The sequence below is a fragment of the Vicia villosa genome, linkage group LG5, assembly GCF_029867415.1.
Source record: "Vicia villosa cultivar HV-30 ecotype Madison, WI linkage group LG5, Vvil1.0, whole genome shotgun sequence".
Taxonomy (NCBI): Eukaryota; Viridiplantae; Streptophyta; class Magnoliopsida; order Fabales; family Fabaceae; genus Vicia; species Vicia villosa.
In genome coordinates this window covers 153,380,480-153,401,582 of record NC_081184.1, presented here as the reverse complement: position 1 = coordinate 153,401,582, position 21,103 = coordinate 153,380,480, and the positions used below count along the sequence as shown (strand labels likewise).

Genomic DNA, 21,103 nt, shown 5'->3' with positions numbered 1-21,103 from the left:
GAAATTTTAAAAAAGTGGTTATTCAAAAAAAAAATTCTAAAAGCCCTATCTGTTGGCTCTTGAACTTAATTAGTGTAAGAACTCTATTTAATTGTTGTTGAATGTTCGTGGACAAATATTGTAAGAAACTCCAATGTGTTTAATGGAACTCTAAAAAAAAAACTCTTGAAAATATCTGTAAAACGTGTGGTTAGATTGAACTTGTATAAATTTTGGGTGTATTCTGTCTATCTCTTATCTCTTTAATGTTTGATGTTTATATTATTTTCATGGCATATCTCTCTTTATCTCCATCTTCTTTATTTATTTATGCTACGATATCTCCCAGTTTTAATTGACTTAAATAAAGTTATTCTGAAGAGCAAAACTTTCCAAGCAACTCCGAAGTACATTTCAAGGAATATGAGAGCCAAGGATTTGGTTGTGATCCAAGAGACCAAGAGAAATACATGTACAAGTACAATAATTGTCTCAGCTACTTCCCATTTCCATCATAAATTAAGATTCTCATGGACCACATTTCATCTTTTTATTTTGGACTCATTACTAGAGAAGGGAAAACTCGTATGAAATTTAAATTTCTTTGTTTCCACAAACTTATGAAACTTTCATCTTTTTATTTTGATAGTTTATTGAGTTTTGAATTAAACAAATAGAACCAAGAGATTGTTTTTACTGTCCTGCTACATTATTAAAATGATTGTATTAAAATGCCACACTTTAAAATTAACTTTTTAAATTAACTCATTTTGTGTACGTGTTCAGTCATCCATTAGACGAGTACATATTGATATAGTTATTGTGAGTTACAATTTATTGAGATTAATTTCAGTAATGTGATTTAATTCTTGTCGTCTCGATCTTTTTTGAAAGTATATATAACACAACAATTTAATGCACGAATCTAAAAAGGTAAATTCTTTGGTACCCATGTATTCAAGTTGGGTACCGGTACCTTTAGTGTTAACTATTATTAAATAATTATTTATTTTAAAATAAATTAAAATAAATAAGTGACATGGCATGAAATTATAGCATTTGATTGGTTGAGGGTACCGGTACCCATCTAAACTCAAGGGTACCGGAGTGTTCACCATCTAAAAATCAATAAAAAATTTATTGAAGTGAGTGACGATTGGTCGTAGAATTATTGTTATAAATTAGGAAAATCGCATCACAAATAAAGTTTTTTTTTTTATGAACTAAGAACAATTGGAAAAAGTAAGACCAGTAAAAATTGGATTAAATCAGGAAGCACGGAGGCATGGCACTTCTGTGCATCATCTAATATAAAAGGATACAATTAGCTACTGGTAAGATGTAGTATACGGTTAAATTGGGTAAAATTCTATATTATAAAAAAAATCTTGTATTCACGGGTAGGGGTGTTTGCAGTGTAATTTTGACGTAAAAAATTATTCGAACCGTAAGCGAAAAAAATATGGCGTTCGGTTTAGTTCGGTTGACCTTTTGAAATAAAACCAAACAAAACCAATGTGATTTGGGTTGGTTTAGTTTTTTTCCAAAAATTTATTGAGTCATACATACACATATAGATGACAACATAATTTTGTATTTAGTCATTTATGCATTATCAATTAATAATAAAATTCATCATATTTGGATAACTTTCCATTTAATATACAAAAATAAGATGAGATAAAAGTGGTAAAAAACACAAAATAGTAGCATAAAACAATATCAAAAATATTATAATGAAATAGAAGAAAAATGAAAGATTAGAATGATGAAAAGAAAAAGTAGAAGAGATTAGAGATTACATAAGAAGAGGAACATTAAAAACGTAATTGGAAGATGGAACAATAGAATAAAAATAATAAGATAAAAAAAAAGAACTTAAGAGATGAAAGACTATACAAGAAGATGTGATATATATATTTATAAAAGAAGATGAGAAGAATGTGCAATACCGTTAGGACAGATTTGAGAAGACTTAAACTGAAACCTTAAGTGTGGGGAAAAGAAAATCATTTGTAATTATAAGGTTAAGACATAATAGGTTTGAGTTTGGGTTGGATATAGGTTAAGTGAAGTTTGATGGTTGTAACATAACGCGGTTTGTAAAATTCAAACCACAAATTGAACCGAACCGCGCGGTTTGTTAAAAATGACCCAAACACATCTAAACCAAATGCAATTTTTTTGAAAATTCAGTTTGATTTTGTTTGGTTTTGTGATTTTCTATTGAGCTGTTTGATTTTGAAAACCCTTAAACACGGGTAAAAAAATTCTAAACTGGTTATAAAAATCCAATTATAATCCCCTTTAAGATTGTAAAATTAAAAACAAAAAATCAGATATTGATGCTCTATATATTAATGTAAAAAAAGAGTTATCAATAACTTTTTTCACGGTTAATATAATTTTTACTTTTAAAGAAAAACAAACTTGTTGTATTTCAAATAAAATCAAAAGTCAATACATATTTAGTTTAAATTTAAATAAATTTTCTAAATAACTTTTTTAATATCTGCTTAATTAAATTGAATAAATATTAATCGAAGAAGTGGAGGCAATCAATTTGAGGGTTCAATTAGGGGTGTACATGAGTTAGGTTGGACCAGGTTTGACATAAACCGTTTAAACTTTAATGGACTGGGTTCGTCGTCCAACCCGCAATTGCATTATCAAAACCGACTCAAATCGACTCGTTCATTTATGGGTTGGTTGAGTTGGCTTTGTGGTTGTGTTTCAAATTATAAAAAAAATCAATTTAAAAATATTGTAACACAATTCAATACATTTATATTCATTTCTAACACACAAAATGGATGAAACACGTCATATAATATCTAATAATATTCATCAACATGACATAACAATGTATAGTAGTATTAAATTCCACAAGACACATTATTTTTAGTCTTAAAATTATGTAAACTTATTGATTCAGTAGTATTATTGGTGGAGAATAAAGGTTTTTTGGAAAAATTATGGTTAGTACCGAGGTAATAATTTTATATTTCTATTTAAAATAATAATAAAAGATAAGAAATTACTAATGTCACATCAATAGGTTGCGTCGACGGGTTGCAAAACTCAAACCCGATACTCAAACCAAAACTATATACTCCCTCTGGCCATTATTATAAGCAAATATTCTCTTTTTAAGTTCATTGAATAATGAATGTATCTGGTCTTTTATGTAGACCAGATACATTCATTATTCAATGAACCTAAAAAGAGAATATTTGCTTATAATTCAGGCCGGAGGGAGTAGGTTGTTGCAGATTGGATTGAATATATCTGTAAATGAACGGGTTCAGATAATTTATGGATTAATTCGATTTGGGTTAGCGGATTCGTAAGTCGACCCGCATCCATGAACAATCCTAAATTCAATTGAATTTATTTACTTTTTGTATTTTCGAATCTAGGTTCTCCTACACTTTTTTTTATTTGAAGCATTAATTTACTATGCTTAAAATCAGACTAATAATTTATAGGGTTAAATATACTTCACCCCCTGCCAATATAACGAGTTTCGGTTTGGCCCCCCTAAATGTTTTTTTTACCAAACGCCCCTTATAAAACCCAAAACCTGGATTTACCACTCCTTCTTACCACATTTGCTGACTGGTCAATGGGTTAGTGAACACGTTGGCAAATTGTTATGGTTGAGTTGGAAATTTTGAAAAGAATTTTGTGATTAAGTTATGTTTACCCCCCAAAAAACAAACATTTCCAGATTAGGGTTTTTGGCAAATTTGGAAGCGAGAAGGAGAAGACGAACGATGGCTGTAGACGGTGGCGAAAATGTGGAATCGGCTGAGGTAAGTGCTCATTTCTTTTGGGACACCGGTACTGTGTGTTTTCTTTTGTCTTACATTACGTTTTGTTTGCAGTTGAATGTCAGGTTTGATTGTTTGTTTCACCATGGAGGGGTATTCATGAAGCCTCGCGACAGTGAGATGATTTACAGAGGCGAGGTTACGACGCTTATTACTGGGGTACACATTGAAACATGGACTCAGAGTAACATTCAAAAGATAGTAAGTGGGTGGGGTTATGTAGTTGGGTCGTTTAGGTTATGGACGAAAATTCCTGAAATAGATCCTAACTAGCTATTTCCAGATTAATCGTGATTCTGATGCTTATGATTTAGTTGCGTTTGCCTGTTCGATGGGAATAGATGGGAAATTGTTTGTTGAACACGATGCAGATAAACACAGTAAGAAACCTAGGTGTGTGAATGAAAGGGTAGAGTTAGAGGTAAGTGATGAAGAGCTTGTAGAAGGGATGAACGACAGTGAGGATGAAAGGACCACAGCTCTTGATGATGGTTTTGAAGAGGTTGATGAGGGGCCTGTTGTAGCTGGTTATTTGACTTTTCCTAGTAAGAGTAAACGTGAGAGTGAAAATAAAGGTGAGGATGATGAGTATATTAGTGAGGATTTACTAAGCTCTGATCCTGACGACTCAGAGGAAGAAAAAGAGTCTAGGTTTGATAAGTTTAAGAAGGAGGGGCTTAATAAGGATTTCAAATTTAAATGAGGTATGGAGTTCAATAGCTTAGATGACTTTAGAGAGGCCATCCGTGAGTGGACAGTATTAAATGGGAGGGAAATTACCTTTGTAAAAAATGAGGGCTATAGAGTGAGGGTTGAATGCAAGGCCAAATGTGGTTTTTTAATGCTTTGCTCTAAGGTGGGCCATAAGCACACTTATGCCATAAAGACTATAAAAGATACCCACACATGTGCTAGGGTTTTGGATAACAAAAGTGCAAGTTCTAAGTGGGTGGCTAAGGCTGTGGTCAAAAAGATGAGAACATCTGACAAGGTAAGGATATGTGACATAATCCAAGACATGAGGCAAAATTATTCTGTTGGGATAACTGTGTGTAGGGCATGGAAAGCAAAGTTGATTGCCAAAATTATCATTAAAGGAGATGCAGACAAGGAGTATGCCAATTTGTGGAGGTATGCAGCTGAGTTGCATAGGGTCAATCCTGGAAACACTGTGAAGATAAACATAGAGAGGCCTTTACCTACAATCTAACCAAGGTTTGGATCTTTTTATTTCTGTTTTGATGGATGTAAAAAAGGTTTTACAAATGGTTGTAGACCCTTCATTGGGGTAGATGGTTGTCATTTGAAAACAAAGTATGGAGGTCAACTATTGATTGTCGTTGGAAGAGACCCAAATGACCAATACTTCCCTTTGGCCTTTGGAGTGGTGGAAACAGAAACCAAGGAATCATGGAGGTGGTTTATACAACTGTTAATGGAAGATATTGGCCAAGACAAAAGAATTGTGTTTATTTCATATCAGTAAAAGGTAGAGTATATTTATCCATCATTCTATGTCATTCTCTTTCAATCCTTGTTTCTAATGACTGTTTCTTCATTTGTTTCAGGGACTGGTTGCATTTTTTGAAGAATTGTTTGAAAGAATTGAACATAGGATATGCTTGAGGCACTTATATGCGAATTTTAAGAAGAAGTTTGGTGGAGGAGCATTGATAAGAGACTTGATGATGGGAGCAGCCAAGGCAACCTACCAACAAGCATGGACATTGAAGATGAATGAGTTGAAGGCTATAGATCCAAAGGCTTGGACATGGTTTATGGCAGTTCCTACAAAGTCTTGGTGTAAGCACGCATTTTCATTCTATCCTAAGTGTGATGTACTTATGAATAACATAGCTGAGTCTTTCAATGCCACTATTTTGAGTGCTAGAGATAAACCTATATTGACCATGTGCGAATGGATTAGAAAATATCTGATGAATAGGTGTAGTACTTCTACTTTGAAACTAGACAAGTGGCCACACAAAGTGATGCCTATTCCTAGGAAAAGATTAGACAATGAGGTAGCTATGAGTGGACATTGGTTGCCAACCTGGGCTATGGAAGAGAAATTTCAGGTCACTCATGCTTATAACAGACAAGAGTTCATTGTTGACATTGCTAAAAAGAATTGCACATGTAATTTTTGGGAACTAGTAGGTATTCCATGTAGACATGTTGTTGCTGCATTAGGGTTTAGACAGCAGAACCCAGAGGATTTTGTTCATGAGTATTACACTAGAGACAGGTATGCCATGTGCTATGGATTTGCTATTAGTCCAATTAATGGCACTGACATGTGGCCTGAGGTTGAAAGTGAATAACTCTTACCTCCTAATTACAAAAAGGGACCTGGTAGGCCTAGGAAGCTAAGAATTAGGGAAAGTGGAGAAGAGGGAGCTAGAAGAAGGTTACCTGGTGTATCTTATAGATGCACTAAGTGTTACAAGGTAGGACACAATGTGAAGACATGCAAGAGCAAGAGACAAAATCAAAGTGCAATGAAAAGAAAGGTAATGTCACTAGTACTTAGATGTAACTGGTTTTGGATATAATGTAGTTTATTAGATTATAATGTAACTGGTTTTTTAAATGCAGAAGAGAATGAGACCAAATGCAAGTGAAGAAGGTACTAACAATGCTGGAAGCCAGTCTGCTACAAACAATGAGGAAAATGAAGAAACCAAGACTGATACATTTGTTTGGAGATATAACTGATGAAATGATTAGCAGCCTACCAGACATCCATTCTCATGCCTCAACAAGTAACATTACCAAGGGTAAGGGAAAGATGTTTGACAAGCCAATTGTAAGGAGAAGGGTAAGTGAGAGGATAAAGGAGAACTGGTTCAAAAAACCTAAACCATTCAATGGTCCAGGTTCTGACCCTGAGCAACCAATTTGTATGGACATTGAAGAAGAGGAAGCTTCAAAGAATACTCCAAAGAAGGCACCCAAGACTACTCCAAAGAAGGCATCAAAGGGTACTCCAAAGAAGGCATCGAAGGGTACTCCAAAAAAGACTACTCCAAAGACGGGAACTCCAAAAAAGAAGAATTGAATTTAGCTTATGTGTTCACTGCTGTTTTTAGACCTTGATGTTTATTTTGAGTAGCACATGTTTGGTGCACTTATGTAATACTTATGCTTACTGCTAAGACAGTTTTATTTTGTAGTGTGTTTTGAGTAGCACATGTTTGGTACACATGTTTATTTTGAATTATGCCCATGTTTTGGTGCACTTATGTAATGCTTACTGCTAGTACATGCTTATTTTGTAAGGTATTTTGAATTATGCCCATGTTTTGGTGCACTTGTTATGTAACAGTTGAGTTTAGTTCATTGAATCTTGTAACCTTTTATATTTCAATTGAAATACATTGTTTCACTTCACTTTATTTAACAGGAAGGTTACAATGACAATATTCATTTCATTGAGATAAAATACACAAGAATAATTGGACATAAACATAACTCATTTTATTGACATAAAATCAACAAGGTTTTACATCCAAATGCTACCCAAATACACAATGTCAAACAACTTCATGTTAAACTAAGTAATACAATATGCCAATAACCAAAAAACAGAGAATCAATGTTGTCTTCTTCAGCCTCATATTAACACTTGTCTGACTTGCAATCTTCTTCTTCAACTTCTCAATTTTCCTTGTTGCTGTCTCCAACTTCACTGCTAGTATATCACAACTCTTACATTCTGGTAGATTCATCCTATGCCCATTGATATGGTCTCTGATTTCATCATCCCACAAGAACAGTTCACAGCTATTTCCAGTCTACAAAACACAATGAAGTTATGTTTAATAATAAACAAATTTCCAGATAACATGAAATTGGCCAAATTTCCAGATAACCGTTACGAAATACATGAATTGACGTTGGTAACACAGAAGCATACTTACCCCGACATTGCGGCATTTCCAAAACTTTCTATTGCGGTTTTGAACCGTGTTGGCCACCCACATCTTCATTGGTTTGTCACAACCACATCTGGGTAAATCTGGAAACGAATTTACACTGCTACCATACGAGTTGCTTTCGGCCATGAATGACGAAGATGAATTTGGAATCACGACAGTGGAGGAAGGACGAAGATACATCAACGACGGTGACAAAGAGAAGTAGAGGAATGATTCACGGTGGAGAAAGAGAGAAAGATGAACCCTAATTTTATGAGGGTGGAGAAAGAGGGATCCCAGTTAGCGCCAACGTGTCCACTAACCCATTGACCATTCAGCAAGTGTGGTAAGAAGGAGTGGTAAATCCAAATTTTGGATTTTATAAGGGGCGTTTGTTAAAAAAAAATATTCAGGGGGGCCAAACCAAAACTCGCTATATTAGCAGGGGGTGAAGTATATTTAACCCTAATTTATAAGCTTTGTATTGAAATATCTCTTATACTCTTTAATAAATATTTATTAATAAATTTTAAATTTTTTATTTGAACACGTGTAATATTCTATTAAATATGATCAAAGCCAAATATTTTAGATAGCTCATCAATAATAATTAATTAAAAATCTAACTAATTTTTTTAAGTTGTTGATTTATCGAAAAGTGTAAAAATGAAATAGAGTTGTTTGTAAATTCTTATTTTTTGAAGTTATTAATTAAACAATTTTATATTAATGAAATATAATTGTTTGTAAATTTTAAAATAGAATATCCTTTGTATTCTCTAATCATTTATTTTATTTTAAATATATTTATTTTTGTATTTTCGGATCTAGATTCTCCTCAATATAAATTACACTGTCGACCCTTTAAATTTTTTTATTTGAAATATTAGTTTACTTAATTTTAAATTTATTTATTTTTATATCTGTGATTTAGAGTTCTGTCTTTGTCTGAGAGACAGGTAGATTCTGTTTACTCTAAATAGGGTCCGTTTGTTTTAGCTTTTTTTAAAAATGATTTTTATAGTGTTACTAAATTTTGTGAAAAAAATTTTTACAAAGAAACTTTTTATAAAAGCTTCAAATGAAAATTTTGTTTGAATAGTTATTCTTAAAATGTGATTTTAGGTATTTCATTTATTTATAGGGAAACAATTTGGATATCAAAATTTCAAAAAATCACTTAATTTTGAAGCTATTTCAAATAGATTTTCATAAAAATCATTTTTAAAATACAACTTTTTAAAAAAATTATGATTTTGACTAAGTTTTGGTCTTCAATTATGTATGTTTATGTTATAGGATGTCAAATTAAGTGTTTCATTTTAGAAAAAACGAATATAAAAAAATTTATAATATTTTAAAAAACGGTTTTAAAAAATCTATTTTCAAAAATACAAAGAAAAAATCCATTTTTTTAAAGCTGAACTGCCCCATACTCAAATCAAATTAATGATTTGTAAGTTTTGTGTCGAAATACCTCTTGTACCCCTTCATAAAATTATCAATTGGAAACATGTGCAATACTAGATTTTGCTACATTATAAAATCTACAAACTTAGCATCATAAAACAAACACATCCACACAAATCCACAAACTAAAATAAAGAAATCATTATTCGTGCTAATATACACACTAGCCATGTTCTTGGATACTATAACCTTAAAAACATATACTATAGATTAAAATTATCAATTGGAAACAGGTGCAGTACTGCTAGAATCTTTCTCTACAACTCCCAATTCCACCTTGTTCCACTTCTTCTCGAACTCTTTTGCTGTGTCATATGAAGCATGTAACCCCAACAACACATAGTATACCAAAAGAAACCCTGTCCAAATAGCAAACCTGATATATGAATCTTTATCAATAGATCCAAGAAGGAATATGTTAATAGCAATAGATAAAGAAGGTAGCCATGGAACCAAAGGTACCCCCCAAACATTAGGCTTCTTTGCCATTGGAACAAAAAGCCAAAGACCACCTGTTCCTAAAAACCACAACGGAATAACAATAGTATATCCGATCCACCCGTTACTGGTAGCCCAACAAGCTGAAATTCCAATGGAAGATCCAAGAATCAAAACAAGACAAGCAATGAGATTCACTTGATTCACTTTTGTAGTCACTCCACTTGAATAGTATCTCCTTACTAAGAGCGCCAAGGCCACAAGCATAAAGATAAAGAGAGTGGAAATTGATAAAAGATTAGAGAGAATCCCAAGATCAGTAAAGAAAGCAACAATGGAACTAGCAATAAGCATTGAAATGGAAGCATTCATAGGTGTTCCTGTTCTGTCATCAACAAAAGCAAACCAAGGAGGCATCATGTGAGTACGCGCAATGTGTGTTAAATAACGAGCTTGGCCAACAGAACTAACCAACAACACAGTTGTCATTCCTTTCAAAGCACCAATTGAAACAATGTACTTAGCCCAATCCATTCCAACAGCACTAAAAGCAACCGAAAAAGGCGCGTCAATATCAATATCTTTATAGTTCTGCATAAGACATAATGTTGTTGCCAGTAAGCAATATAGTATAGTGGTAATCGTCATTGAACCAACAAGGCCAATAGGAATGTCTCTGGCAGGGTTCTTGGTTTCCTCAGCCATAGTTGCAACTGCATCAAAGCCAACATAAGCAAAGAAAAGAACAGCCGAAGCACTGACCATTCCATGAAACCCGAAAGGCGTAAAAGTAGAGAAGTTTTCGATTTTGGCTTTGCTGAGACCAGCGACTATTATGAAGAGAAGGACAACCATGTGGAAGATTGTTGCTATGTAGTTGAAAATGGATGAACCTTTGGTGCTGTAAACTGCAAGGAATGTGATAACTACAAGAGCTACAACAGCAATAGGGTCGAGATGACCATAATCAGGATTCATGTTATGAACTACTATACGGAAATCGTCAGGATTATGGTTGCAGAGGGTGGCGAAGTATGAGGTCCATGATCGAGCAACGGCGGCACCGCCGATAACATACTCTAGGAGGATGTTGCCGGCAGCTATGAAGGCCACAAAGTCTCCCAACTCTACTCTTAAGTATGCAAATGAACCACCTGAATTAAAGAAAAAATGAAAATCATATAAACACAAACTAGTATCAATGTTATAAATTTAGTTTTCCAAAAAGAATATGTAAAAATAAAAATTTAACACTCCATTTGAATTGATTTGATAAGATAATTTAGGCGTAAATAAATTTTTACAAATAAATTAAACTATTTTATTTTATTTACACTTATTTAGAGTTTGGTCACAGATAAATTACAAATTAGCCTGAAAATATTATTTGTCCTGTAATAAAATATGACCAAAAATCAACATCAAATAAAGATACATAAAGATTCAGCCATAAAAGTATTTTATTTTCAGAAATTTTTCATGGCATAGCTTTTCAAACTTGGAAACCTAGCTATTTTTGTTATCTTGTAATAGGTAAATTCCAAAAAAAGAAATTAAATGAATCTTATCGTGAACTAAGTAAAGGAAATAACAGATATGAAAGATACACATAATAGAGATAGTAGTAAATAATTAAATGCAAATTAAATTAAATTAAATGTAAAATCATTATCATAACGTTTAAGAAATATTAGTACTGAGAAACTGAGAGTAAGAGAAAAACTTATACCTGCAACCGGAATTTCAACGGCGAACTCTGTGTAACAAAACACCGATAACAAAGCGGAGACACCGGAGATGACAAACGACAACACGACTGCCGGACCTGCTTTCTCCTTAGCCTCGAGTCCGGTGAGCACGAATATTCCGGAACCAACGACAGCGCCGATACCGAACCACATCAAGTCCCACCAGTTCAGCGTCTTCTTCATCTCGTTCCCACTCCGAGCCTTAACGTCCACTATTTCTGCATGATCAGAGGATCGTTTCAACACGCGATCCTTGAAGCGGAACGGTGTATCCATCATTGATCTTCCGTAGTTTCCCCAACTCTTGAAGGACTCCTCCGGGAAGAAATCGTTCTTCTGAAACGTGCATCCTCTCCGACGTACTCCACCGTTAGCTGCTTCTCCGTCCGCCATTTTCTGTTAGTGTAACAAAATGTACATCAGGTGAAAGAAGAAAACGGCGTCGTTTGTATACGTTGCATTTTCGACGATGATTAAGAAAATTGGAAAAAAAAATTCAAAAAGAGAAAAAAAAAGTTAATAAAAATTGCGTAGGAGAAAAGAAATTTGAACCTGTTACGTGAGGTTGAAGAGAATTTGTTAGAAATGAACAGGAGGAGGGGGAGATATTTATTTACAGAGTGGAAGACTTTTACTATTTACAACAATGCCATTGAAACGGTTAACTAAAATAAGTAAGTTATTAATTTTTTTTGTAATTATAGAAATTATTAAACTATTATTTATTGATATGGAGAAAAATGATAAAGAGAATGAGCCAACTGTAAAAGGGAGAATTTTTTTTATAATACAGTTAATGGTCATGCTATTCCTAGGTATTGTTTAAGAATTCTAAATATAAAAAATATTATTTAAATAAATAAATTATTTTTATTTGTAATACATTGAATATAAGTATTTTTAAAAACATATATTTTTTATTTTTATAAAAAAAAATTATTTTTAATTTTTATTACATTAAATACAAATACTTAATAAATAAAATATATTTTTTTAAACTCTTAGCATTTCCCTAAAATCAAGTCATGGTTTTGAAGAAGAACATAGTGGATAAGCAGCAGCTTGTGGAGACTATTCGTTGGATGCCCCTGCGTCTGGATTTTGTTAAGATTAATGTAGATGGATCATGCGGCAAGAATAAGTTGGCTGGCGGTGGCGGCGTCATTCGCGATAGTAGTGACAATTGGATATGTGGCTTCTCCAAGTTTATAGGAACTTGTAGTGCGTTCATGGCGGAGGCGTGGGGTTTGCTGGAAGGCTTAAACTCACTTCAACAAGAGGATATATGAAGATAATCATCAATATGGATGCTATGAGAGTGATTGATGCAGTGAAGCAGAAGGATAATCAAGACCACAGTAGCTTGGCTTTAATTAGGCAAATTCGTTTGTTAATGTCGAAGCACGACATTGCCATTCTGGAGCATATGTTTCGGGAAGCTAATAGTGTCGCAGATGATCTTGCCAGATCTGATCTGCGAGGGAGTTGAAGAATGGATATCACATTTTTGAAGACGCGCCTGCACACGATTCTGCTCCATAAGGATATCGTAAGTAATGTTGGTTCTCGAGTTTTAGCTTTGTAGTTTGTTTCGTTTTCGGGCTCAGGTCCTCCTGATTAAAAAAAAAAAGACTATTTGATTCATATATTTGATCAATCATAACAATAAATTCAAGTTAATCATAACAATAAATTCAAGTTAATGAATATTGTTGATACTTTCTATTTGTGTAATGTTGATAATAAATTCTCACATGCTTGGAATCAGAATTTTTAATAACAAAAGAATAAGAGAATTTCTTCACCCACCTCCCAACCTTCTTGGCCACCTCCGGTGAATTTACCACAATACCCCTTGTTTCGGAAGTTCATTTCCGAAACGGTACTTTTTTTTGGAAAAAAGGTGTTTTCGGAAATGAACTTCCGAAAACGTGTTTTTTTTAATATTAAATATTGATTTCGGAGATGCATCTCCGAAATAAAGTCACTTTTCAAAAAATGTGGTGTTTCGGAAGTTCATCTCCGAGCGAACCCCCCTTGGAGGAATTCGGAAATGAACTTCCGAAAATAGGTCTGGACAGAAGAAAATGAACAATTCGCTTTATTTAATCGGGTGAAAATTACAACGATAATATTACATAAAATTAAAGTTACATATTGTTAAACACGGGTAGGTGGGGATGAGAGAGTGGTGGGGAGAAAAAAAAGGCTTCCAAATTTCAAAAGGTTTATTTATTATTTTAATAAAAATACGTACAACTGAAAGTAACAAATGACGGAGGAGGTGTAACCGGAGCCGAAACATATGACGGAGGAGGTGGATGTCCGGAGGAAGAAGACCCGGAGGTACGTCCACCGCGAGACAAAGGAGCCAATCAATGTAAGCTATAATTTATCATTATCATCAGGGGACGTCATTACAAAAAATTGGAAAAAAAATCTTATTATTTTTAATCTTGATTTTTTAGAAATGACCTCCCCAGATGATAATCATAAACTATAGCTTACATTGATTGGCTACTTTGTCTCGTGGTGGACGTATCTCCAGTTCTACTTCCTCCAGACATCCACCTCATCCGTCATATGTTCCGACCCCGGTTACCACTTCCAAAAACTAACATGATAAATCCAATACAAATACACTGTGCGATACAATCCGAAATCAGAACAAAACAAAACAAAAACATGTTATTCTGCCCGACAAGCGTTACAAAATACACATCAAACAAAAAAAACACGTTATTCTTCCCGACGAGCGAACTCCTCCGAATGAAGATAATTATACCAATCCTCATCCCACTCAGTCTCAGAACCATCAGCGTTGATCACGACTCTCACGCCTGAAGACTGAGCTTGAGCATCCGGGCCCCGGCCCCCCTGGGAACGAGAAGTAGAGCCGGTCGAAACCTTCTTCTTCTCCTTCACCTCCTTCACCTCTTTCACCTCTTTCTTTGAAGAATCCTTTCTTCCCTTAGCACCCTCTCTAGAAGACATGTTCCTGTAAACAATTGAAATCGATTAATATGCGCAAAATAAAAAACAAAAAAATTTGAACTTCTGATATATTTCGGAAGTTCATTTCCGAAAACTGGGATGGAGGTGTTTTCGGAAATGAACTTCCGAAACACCCCTGCGATGCAATTTCCTGCAACTTCCATGGCAGACCCCTAAATCAACCTTCAAACCAAATCAAAATGCTTCTAAACAACCTAAATACTACTAACAACCTAGCCATATATATCATTTATGCAATTAAAACCCTAAATAACATGCATTTGAATAATAGATCTAAAAATTTCAAAACTTACAAAGTGTTAGGATTGAGGGCTTTTGAATGTTGTTTTGCAGTGTGATTGGAGCCTTGATGCAGTTTTGGAATTCTGTTTGCACAAATTTTCGCCTCTGCCACTTTTTGTTTTGATTTAGGGTAAATGATTGGGGGAGGGGGAGTGTTTTGATAAATCTGCAGAAATCGCAGTATTTCGGAAGTGAACTTCCGAAATAATTGTTTCGGAAATGAACTTCCGAAGTAAGTCAATTTTTTTAAAAAAACACGCTTTCGGAAATGAACTTCCAAAGCAGGGGTAGTTTTGGTTTTTCGCAGGAGGTGACCACCCATAGGGAGGTGGGTAAAGAAATTTTCCAGAATAATATGAAAGCCTAATACAAAAGAGAAAAAAACAAAAGAAAACGCGAGGGAAGTGAAAAATTATGGAAAAAGTAATATTTAAAAGGTAAAACAAGAATGAAAATTGTAGAAAATATTATGAGCAAGATGTGAAAAAAGTGATAATTGTTTTGAGTAGAAAACGACAAGATGTTATTTACTTCTCACAATTACATGAGCCCTATCCATGCATGCTAGTTAGTGTGAACCCCATGCTATGAATTAATTATTTTAATTAATTAATAAAAATTTCTAAAAATATCGGATCTAATGGATGGAGATGGAAACAAATTGAGTTTAGTAGTAATAGAATTTTATGGGGTGAAAATAGGTTCGGCCGAGCTAAGTTTTGTCAGTTTAAGTCTGACGCGTAAAAAAAAATTAAAGTCAAAGTCTGCCTTATAATTTATTGTAAACTTATTTTTAAATTTGAGTTTGGCTTTTTCGAAGACCTAGTTAGCCTACATAAAAAATTATTTGTTTTAGACATATGTAAATAAACAAATAAAATAATATTTAAATAGATTAACTAACTAAAAGATCGAGAGACTAAAAATTTGTTTGCAATGATTTATTTTAACTTACCTATTAGCATAAGTTCTGTGGAATTATTTGTTTAAAAGATGAAAATAATATTAGATTCTTTAAGTTAATCAAGTTTTATCTATATATTTTAATTGAAAGTACAAAATATAACATAATGATAATTAAAAATTTATTTATTTTTATTTAATAAACTCATCTAATACGTTTAAAAGACTTTTTTGAAGCCTGAAACTTAGCCTTCAATACTATACTAAGAAAACTAAAGCCTCTATTATTTACATTTTAATCCCATGATAATCCATAGATTAATGATATTTTAAGGTTAAAACAGTCATTACGGGTTAATTACATTTTAATTAATTATTTATGTTATCAACTACATTCTAATACCTCACTTATTTACATTTAAATCCCATACGTTATTATAAATGCTAATACACTCTTCTCATAGGTACATGACATCAAGTATCCATCTTTTCCAATACCCAACGATTTTTCAGATATCCCATGCGCATTATTCCTTCTTTCCATATCCCCTAATCAATTTTTTTTCAGCTACCAATGAATCGTGCTAGCTGTCGCCCCTTGGGTTTCTTATTCATCGTCTATATTAATTCTATCATCTCCAGACCATTTCATCTTCCATCTTCATCCCTAAACCGTAGGAAAAAAAATTTGCAGCAACAATGACCTTTGGAGCGTCGTTAATAGCAAAGGTGTCGAGCACCTTGATATGGTGGTGATTGATTCAAAGGTTCAATTTTTATTTTAGGGTTCTTTGTGATATTAGGGTTTTTAATGCTTCTATGACATTTTTCTTTGTGATATTAGGATCTACTTCATATTTTTCATTCAAATATGGTTTTTTCAATTACTCTTCGTTTTTTTCATCTTCAAAGTTTTTACCTTTTTTAATTGATGAATCATATGTCCACAAACAAACCCTATTTTTGTATGCTATGGATTTAATTGAGGAATTTTTTTTCAAACCCTGATGTTATGTAGTATTCACATCTTTGTAAACTGTAAATGAACTTTTTAGTCTAATTTAGGGTTTTGTGAAGATTCTGGATAATGAAAGGGAAAATTTTATTAAATGTTTTTATTTTATATATTTTAAGAAAATGGTTTTTATAAAGTTTGGGAATTTGTTATTAAGTATTTGTTTTGGTGTCAAAATTGAAATTTTTGGTGGTTTGGAAATAGGTATCTCAGTTTCAGATAAGTGGTGGTGATTTTGGAACTATGCACTTTTTTCATATTCCTTTCTTATTTCTTCTGCTTTGTTCCTTCTTTCTCTAATATTTATAAGAAATTTTATCTATCTATACTTTTGATGTTGTTTTTGTAATAGTTTATGGAATCTGGTTCGTGAAATGGTGTTGTGTGGTTTTTTAGGTTAGGAACAAGATTCTGAGGAAGAGGATTCATGTTCGTGTTGAGCATTGTGATGTCATCTAGGTGCATTGAGGAGTTTCGTTTGAGGAAGATTCAAAATGATAAACCGAATGCAGAGGCGAAGTCAAAGGGTGAGGTTATTAGCGCAAGCCGGAGGGACCTAAGCCTGGTTTTAAGGTTGAAGGACCTACTTTGGAAACAGTTACTCCAATTCCTTATGATGTGGTTAACGATTTGAAGAGAGGGTGTTAGTTTGTTTTCTGAATGATTTTTTGGATTGTCTGTTATTTTTGGTATTTTGTTATCTTTAATTTGTTGTTTAGACAAATCTCTTATTTATGCAGAAACCAGACTCAATTTTGTGGTGTTTATCTTGAGTACATCTAGAATTTCTACTATTCATTTTGTTTTATCTTTTTATTAATGTTATTTATCTGCACCAGTAATCTGAGATTGTAGAATGACTACTTAGTTTGTTGTTGTGCTTCTTACTATATTTAGCTGCTGAGTAATTATAAAAGTTCTTCTGCCTAAAAGTTTATTTTTGTCATAAATTTTGTAAATTATTATATAGAATGATTCACGTATCACGTTTCCACTCTATCCTGATCTTTCAAAGTAATTGAATCATTTTTCTCCATCTACAATCTCCACTCTATCCCCATAAAAGTAAATTAGACAGATAATGGGCCAAAATTATTACCTTAAATGTAATTTCAACACTTTGAAAGACTATTAACATTTTATTATAATTGAAATTGTATTTAATTATTATACATGGTTATAATAATTATATTTAAATAATGAAGTTATTTTATTATTCAAATTACTTTACTACCAATTATTCAAGTTGTCCAAATATAATGATGGTCAATTCAAATAAATCCACATTATAATTATTGTCCCTAAAAGTATATTGATCGCTAAGTAAAATAATACCACATTTTTATTTAAATAATTCTTCATTTTTTTTACTGTTCTTAAATTATATTTAATAATATTTTGTTTCTTTCATATCCTTTTTAAATATATTTTTATATATTAATATTATTTTTCATATTACCCGATAGGTACGAATTCACTGGTCTATTATAAATTTAATAATAATAATTTTTAAAACAAGCAAATTAAACGTATATAAATCTACTATCTATAGAAGAAAATTAATAGCCTATTTAATTACATTCATATCCTTAATATATTTACTAAAAATAAAAATATTATATTTTATATATTATTTTGTAATGTGTCATTCATTAATTAATCTAATATATCTTTCAATTCTATATATTTTGGAATACTTCAAAAAATTTAATTTTTACAAAGATAAAGTGACAATAAAAAAGGGAAAATCTTAATTGAATAGATATTTATAAAAAAGGGAAAATCTTCAATAATTAATTTATTTTTGTTTATTTATAAAATTAAATAGATATTTATAAAAAGGGAAAATCTTAATTGGACGACAATAAAAAACTTATCTTATTTTTTATTTATTAAATGGAATCATTCATACAAAAATTATTACAAATATTTGTTATCTACTACTATAATAAGAATCTTAATGCCTCTATTTATTACATTTTAATCCCTAACTAATCACTTGAATACTATTATTTTAAGGTTAAATCAGTCATTACGGGATTATTATATTTTAATTATTTTTTATAAATATTTTCAATTTATGATAGGATTTTATTATTATTTTGTACCATTTATATTTGAAAATAACTAATACGGATTACTAATCATTGTCATTTAATATGTTGAATTTATAATTGAAAATGAAATTAAATGTTAAAGTAAACGATGAAACTAAATTTATAATATCCGATTTTTTGTTAAGGGTTTATTTTTCCTTTGTATGAATGATTTATTCTAATTTAAGACTTTTTTTCTACTATAACATACATATTCGACATAACTACACTACTTAATCTGTATATATTTATTTTGTTTAATATATTCATTTTGTTAAATATATTTTTCGACGGGACGAAAATACTTATAAAATTATATTTAACATGAGACAATTATGACACAGATCTTTGTTTGTTCAGTCATGGTTGTTTGTTGCCTTCAAACTCTAATTCATAATCCTTTTGAAGAATTTTGGTAATTGAGTTTGTAAAAGTCACTTTGTTTATTCCTAATAGTCACACCTTTGGAATTATGGAGGTGGAAGAATCTACTCCATGAATAAAATGACAGGACAACTATTTTATTCTAATTAATTATTAATTAATATAGTTAAATATGAATTGTAATATTCTTAAATATCTCAAAATTTAATTTTAGTTTGAATAATTGTCTTCTTCTTTTTTTAAATCTAATTCGTTATTATAAATTATAATATGTTTTATTTTCTAATCATTTTATAAAAGATCTTCATTATTTTCACGATTGTTTTAAGTTTTAAATTTAAATAGACAATAATTATCCAATAAATTACTATTAAAAAAATATTAAATCACAAGCCCCAAGGTTAATATCTATTTTTTATTACTATTATTAATATTATTTCAGAAAAATTTTAAAATTTAAGGCATGCCCGAAGGGCCGAACCTTTTTTCTAACGGGCCGACAAAATATTTACTTAAATTGAACAGATATTATAGATCATATGTTCTAACGAGGCGACAAAATATTTTAGTTTGTGCGACCCGTACGAACACACGGGTAGATGATTATTTAATTATTTTATTTATTTTTGAACTAAACTATACATTTTTTACGGGTCGAGATTACTTAATTTATATATCTTTTATATACTTTCTTAACCATCACTATACTATATTTATTTATTATTTATAAAGATATTGTGCGATCCGTATAAATGCACGGGTAGATGACTAATTAATTATGTCACTATACTTACTGTTCGTATCAACGATCTCTAGACTGTCGTAAATAGTAAAGGTGTCGAGCATCTCTAGACCGTCGTTTATGACTAATAGACTACGGTTACATTGTACCCGCGTTTCCAGAACCGTAGCGTAAAGTAAACAAGGGACGGTTTTCCAGCTGTTGTATGGAAACTCTTCAACGCCTATAAAAGTGTAGTCTATTATATTTTACGCTACGGTTTTCTAGCCGTTGCCTATTGTTCCGTTGCCTAAAGTCAAAAATGCTGTAGTGTGGTGTTGATTGATTCAAAGGTTGAATCTTTATTTTATGGTTCTTTGTGATATTATGGGTTTCTTTTTCATTTTCTGTATATTTTATTTTCGGTAGCAGCTTATCCTATTTTAAAAGTTATAATAAACGTTAACAGGAAATAAATTTCAAGTTAAATTTTACCAATAATAACTATTCAATAAATACACAACAATTTGAAAACTGTGACATTAACATTATTATGAGAAAATAATTTGAAATCAACTTTAAGTTATACAATTAAATAGACAATAATTATCAATGTCAATTTTTTTTTAAATAGAGTTTATTGTTGATTAACAATTTTTATAGAAGAGAACAATTGTTTTATTTTTATAAACGGAAAAGTGTTTGCTACAATATTTTCATTTAATAATGTGATAAATAAAAAAAGATAAAAAATAGCAACGATAAATAATTTTCTTCTTCTTATTCGATTTCTATTTTAATCGTTATAACATGAGTTTTAATAAAGGTACTATTAATGCATTTTATTTTCTGTAATTTTAGATTTGTGATAAATTGTAATAACTTTGTATCATTTTTAATAATAAATTTAAATTATATTAAATATTAAATAATATTATTTTGATTTGATAATTTAGCCTTAAAAAATCATTTTATAATAAACTAAAAATACATATTTGAAATATTCAGATATTATATTATTAAAACAAATATTTTTATAAACGGGAATATGTTACAATTATGAACGAGAATAGTTTATAAATATTTTTATGGACGGAAAAAATTCAATTGTTATACAATTATTTTTATAAACGGTTAATAATTGTATCTATCAATGCGTGATCGTAACGTACGGGTAAATTAAATTAATTTTTCTGACGGGCCGACAAAATATTTACTTAAATAGAACAATATTAGAGATCACATGTTTAATCACTTCTGAATTACTATAGCATATCTATTATTATATCTATCTATTAT

The 21,103-nt window shown here is 31.4% G+C and overlaps 2 protein-coding genes across 3 annotated transcripts; one reads left to right on the top strand and one right to left on the bottom strand.

Annotated features, from left to right (window-relative positions):
* Nucleotides 1-4,518: 4,518 nt before the first annotated feature.
* On the top strand, nucleotides 4,519-6,530 carry LOC131605767 (uncharacterized). The gene is made up of 5 exons (XM_058878083.1): nucleotides 4,519-4,943; nucleotides 5,088-5,277; nucleotides 5,381-6,060; nucleotides 6,172-6,325; nucleotides 6,411-6,530. The coding sequence occupies exons 1-5, from the start codon at nucleotides 4,519-4,521 to the stop codon at nucleotides 6,528-6,530; spliced, it is 1,569 nt and encodes a 522-aa protein (XP_058734066.1).
* A 2,798-nt stretch (nucleotides 6,531-9,328) lies between these two features.
* On the bottom strand, nucleotides 9,329-11,958 carry LOC131607834 (cationic amino acid transporter 1). Of its 2 annotated transcripts, XM_058879792.1 has the most exons (3): nucleotides 11,941-11,958; nucleotides 11,370-11,784; nucleotides 9,329-10,794 (listed from the first exon to the last, which is right to left on the bottom strand). In XM_058879792.1, the coding sequence occupies exons 2-3, from the start codon at nucleotides 11,779-11,781 to the stop codon at nucleotides 9,422-9,424; spliced, it is 1,785 nt and encodes a 594-aa protein (XP_058735775.1). In that variant the 5' UTR covers nucleotides 11,782-11,784; nucleotides 11,941-11,958; the 3' UTR covers nucleotides 9,329-9,421. The 2 variants fall into 2 exon arrangements, with proteins under 2 accessions (XP_058735775.1, XP_058735774.1); XM_058879791.1 differs by lacking the exon at nucleotides 11,941-11,958 and having other exon boundaries at nucleotides 11,370-11,911.
* Nucleotides 11,959-21,103: the final 9,145 nt, after the last annotated feature.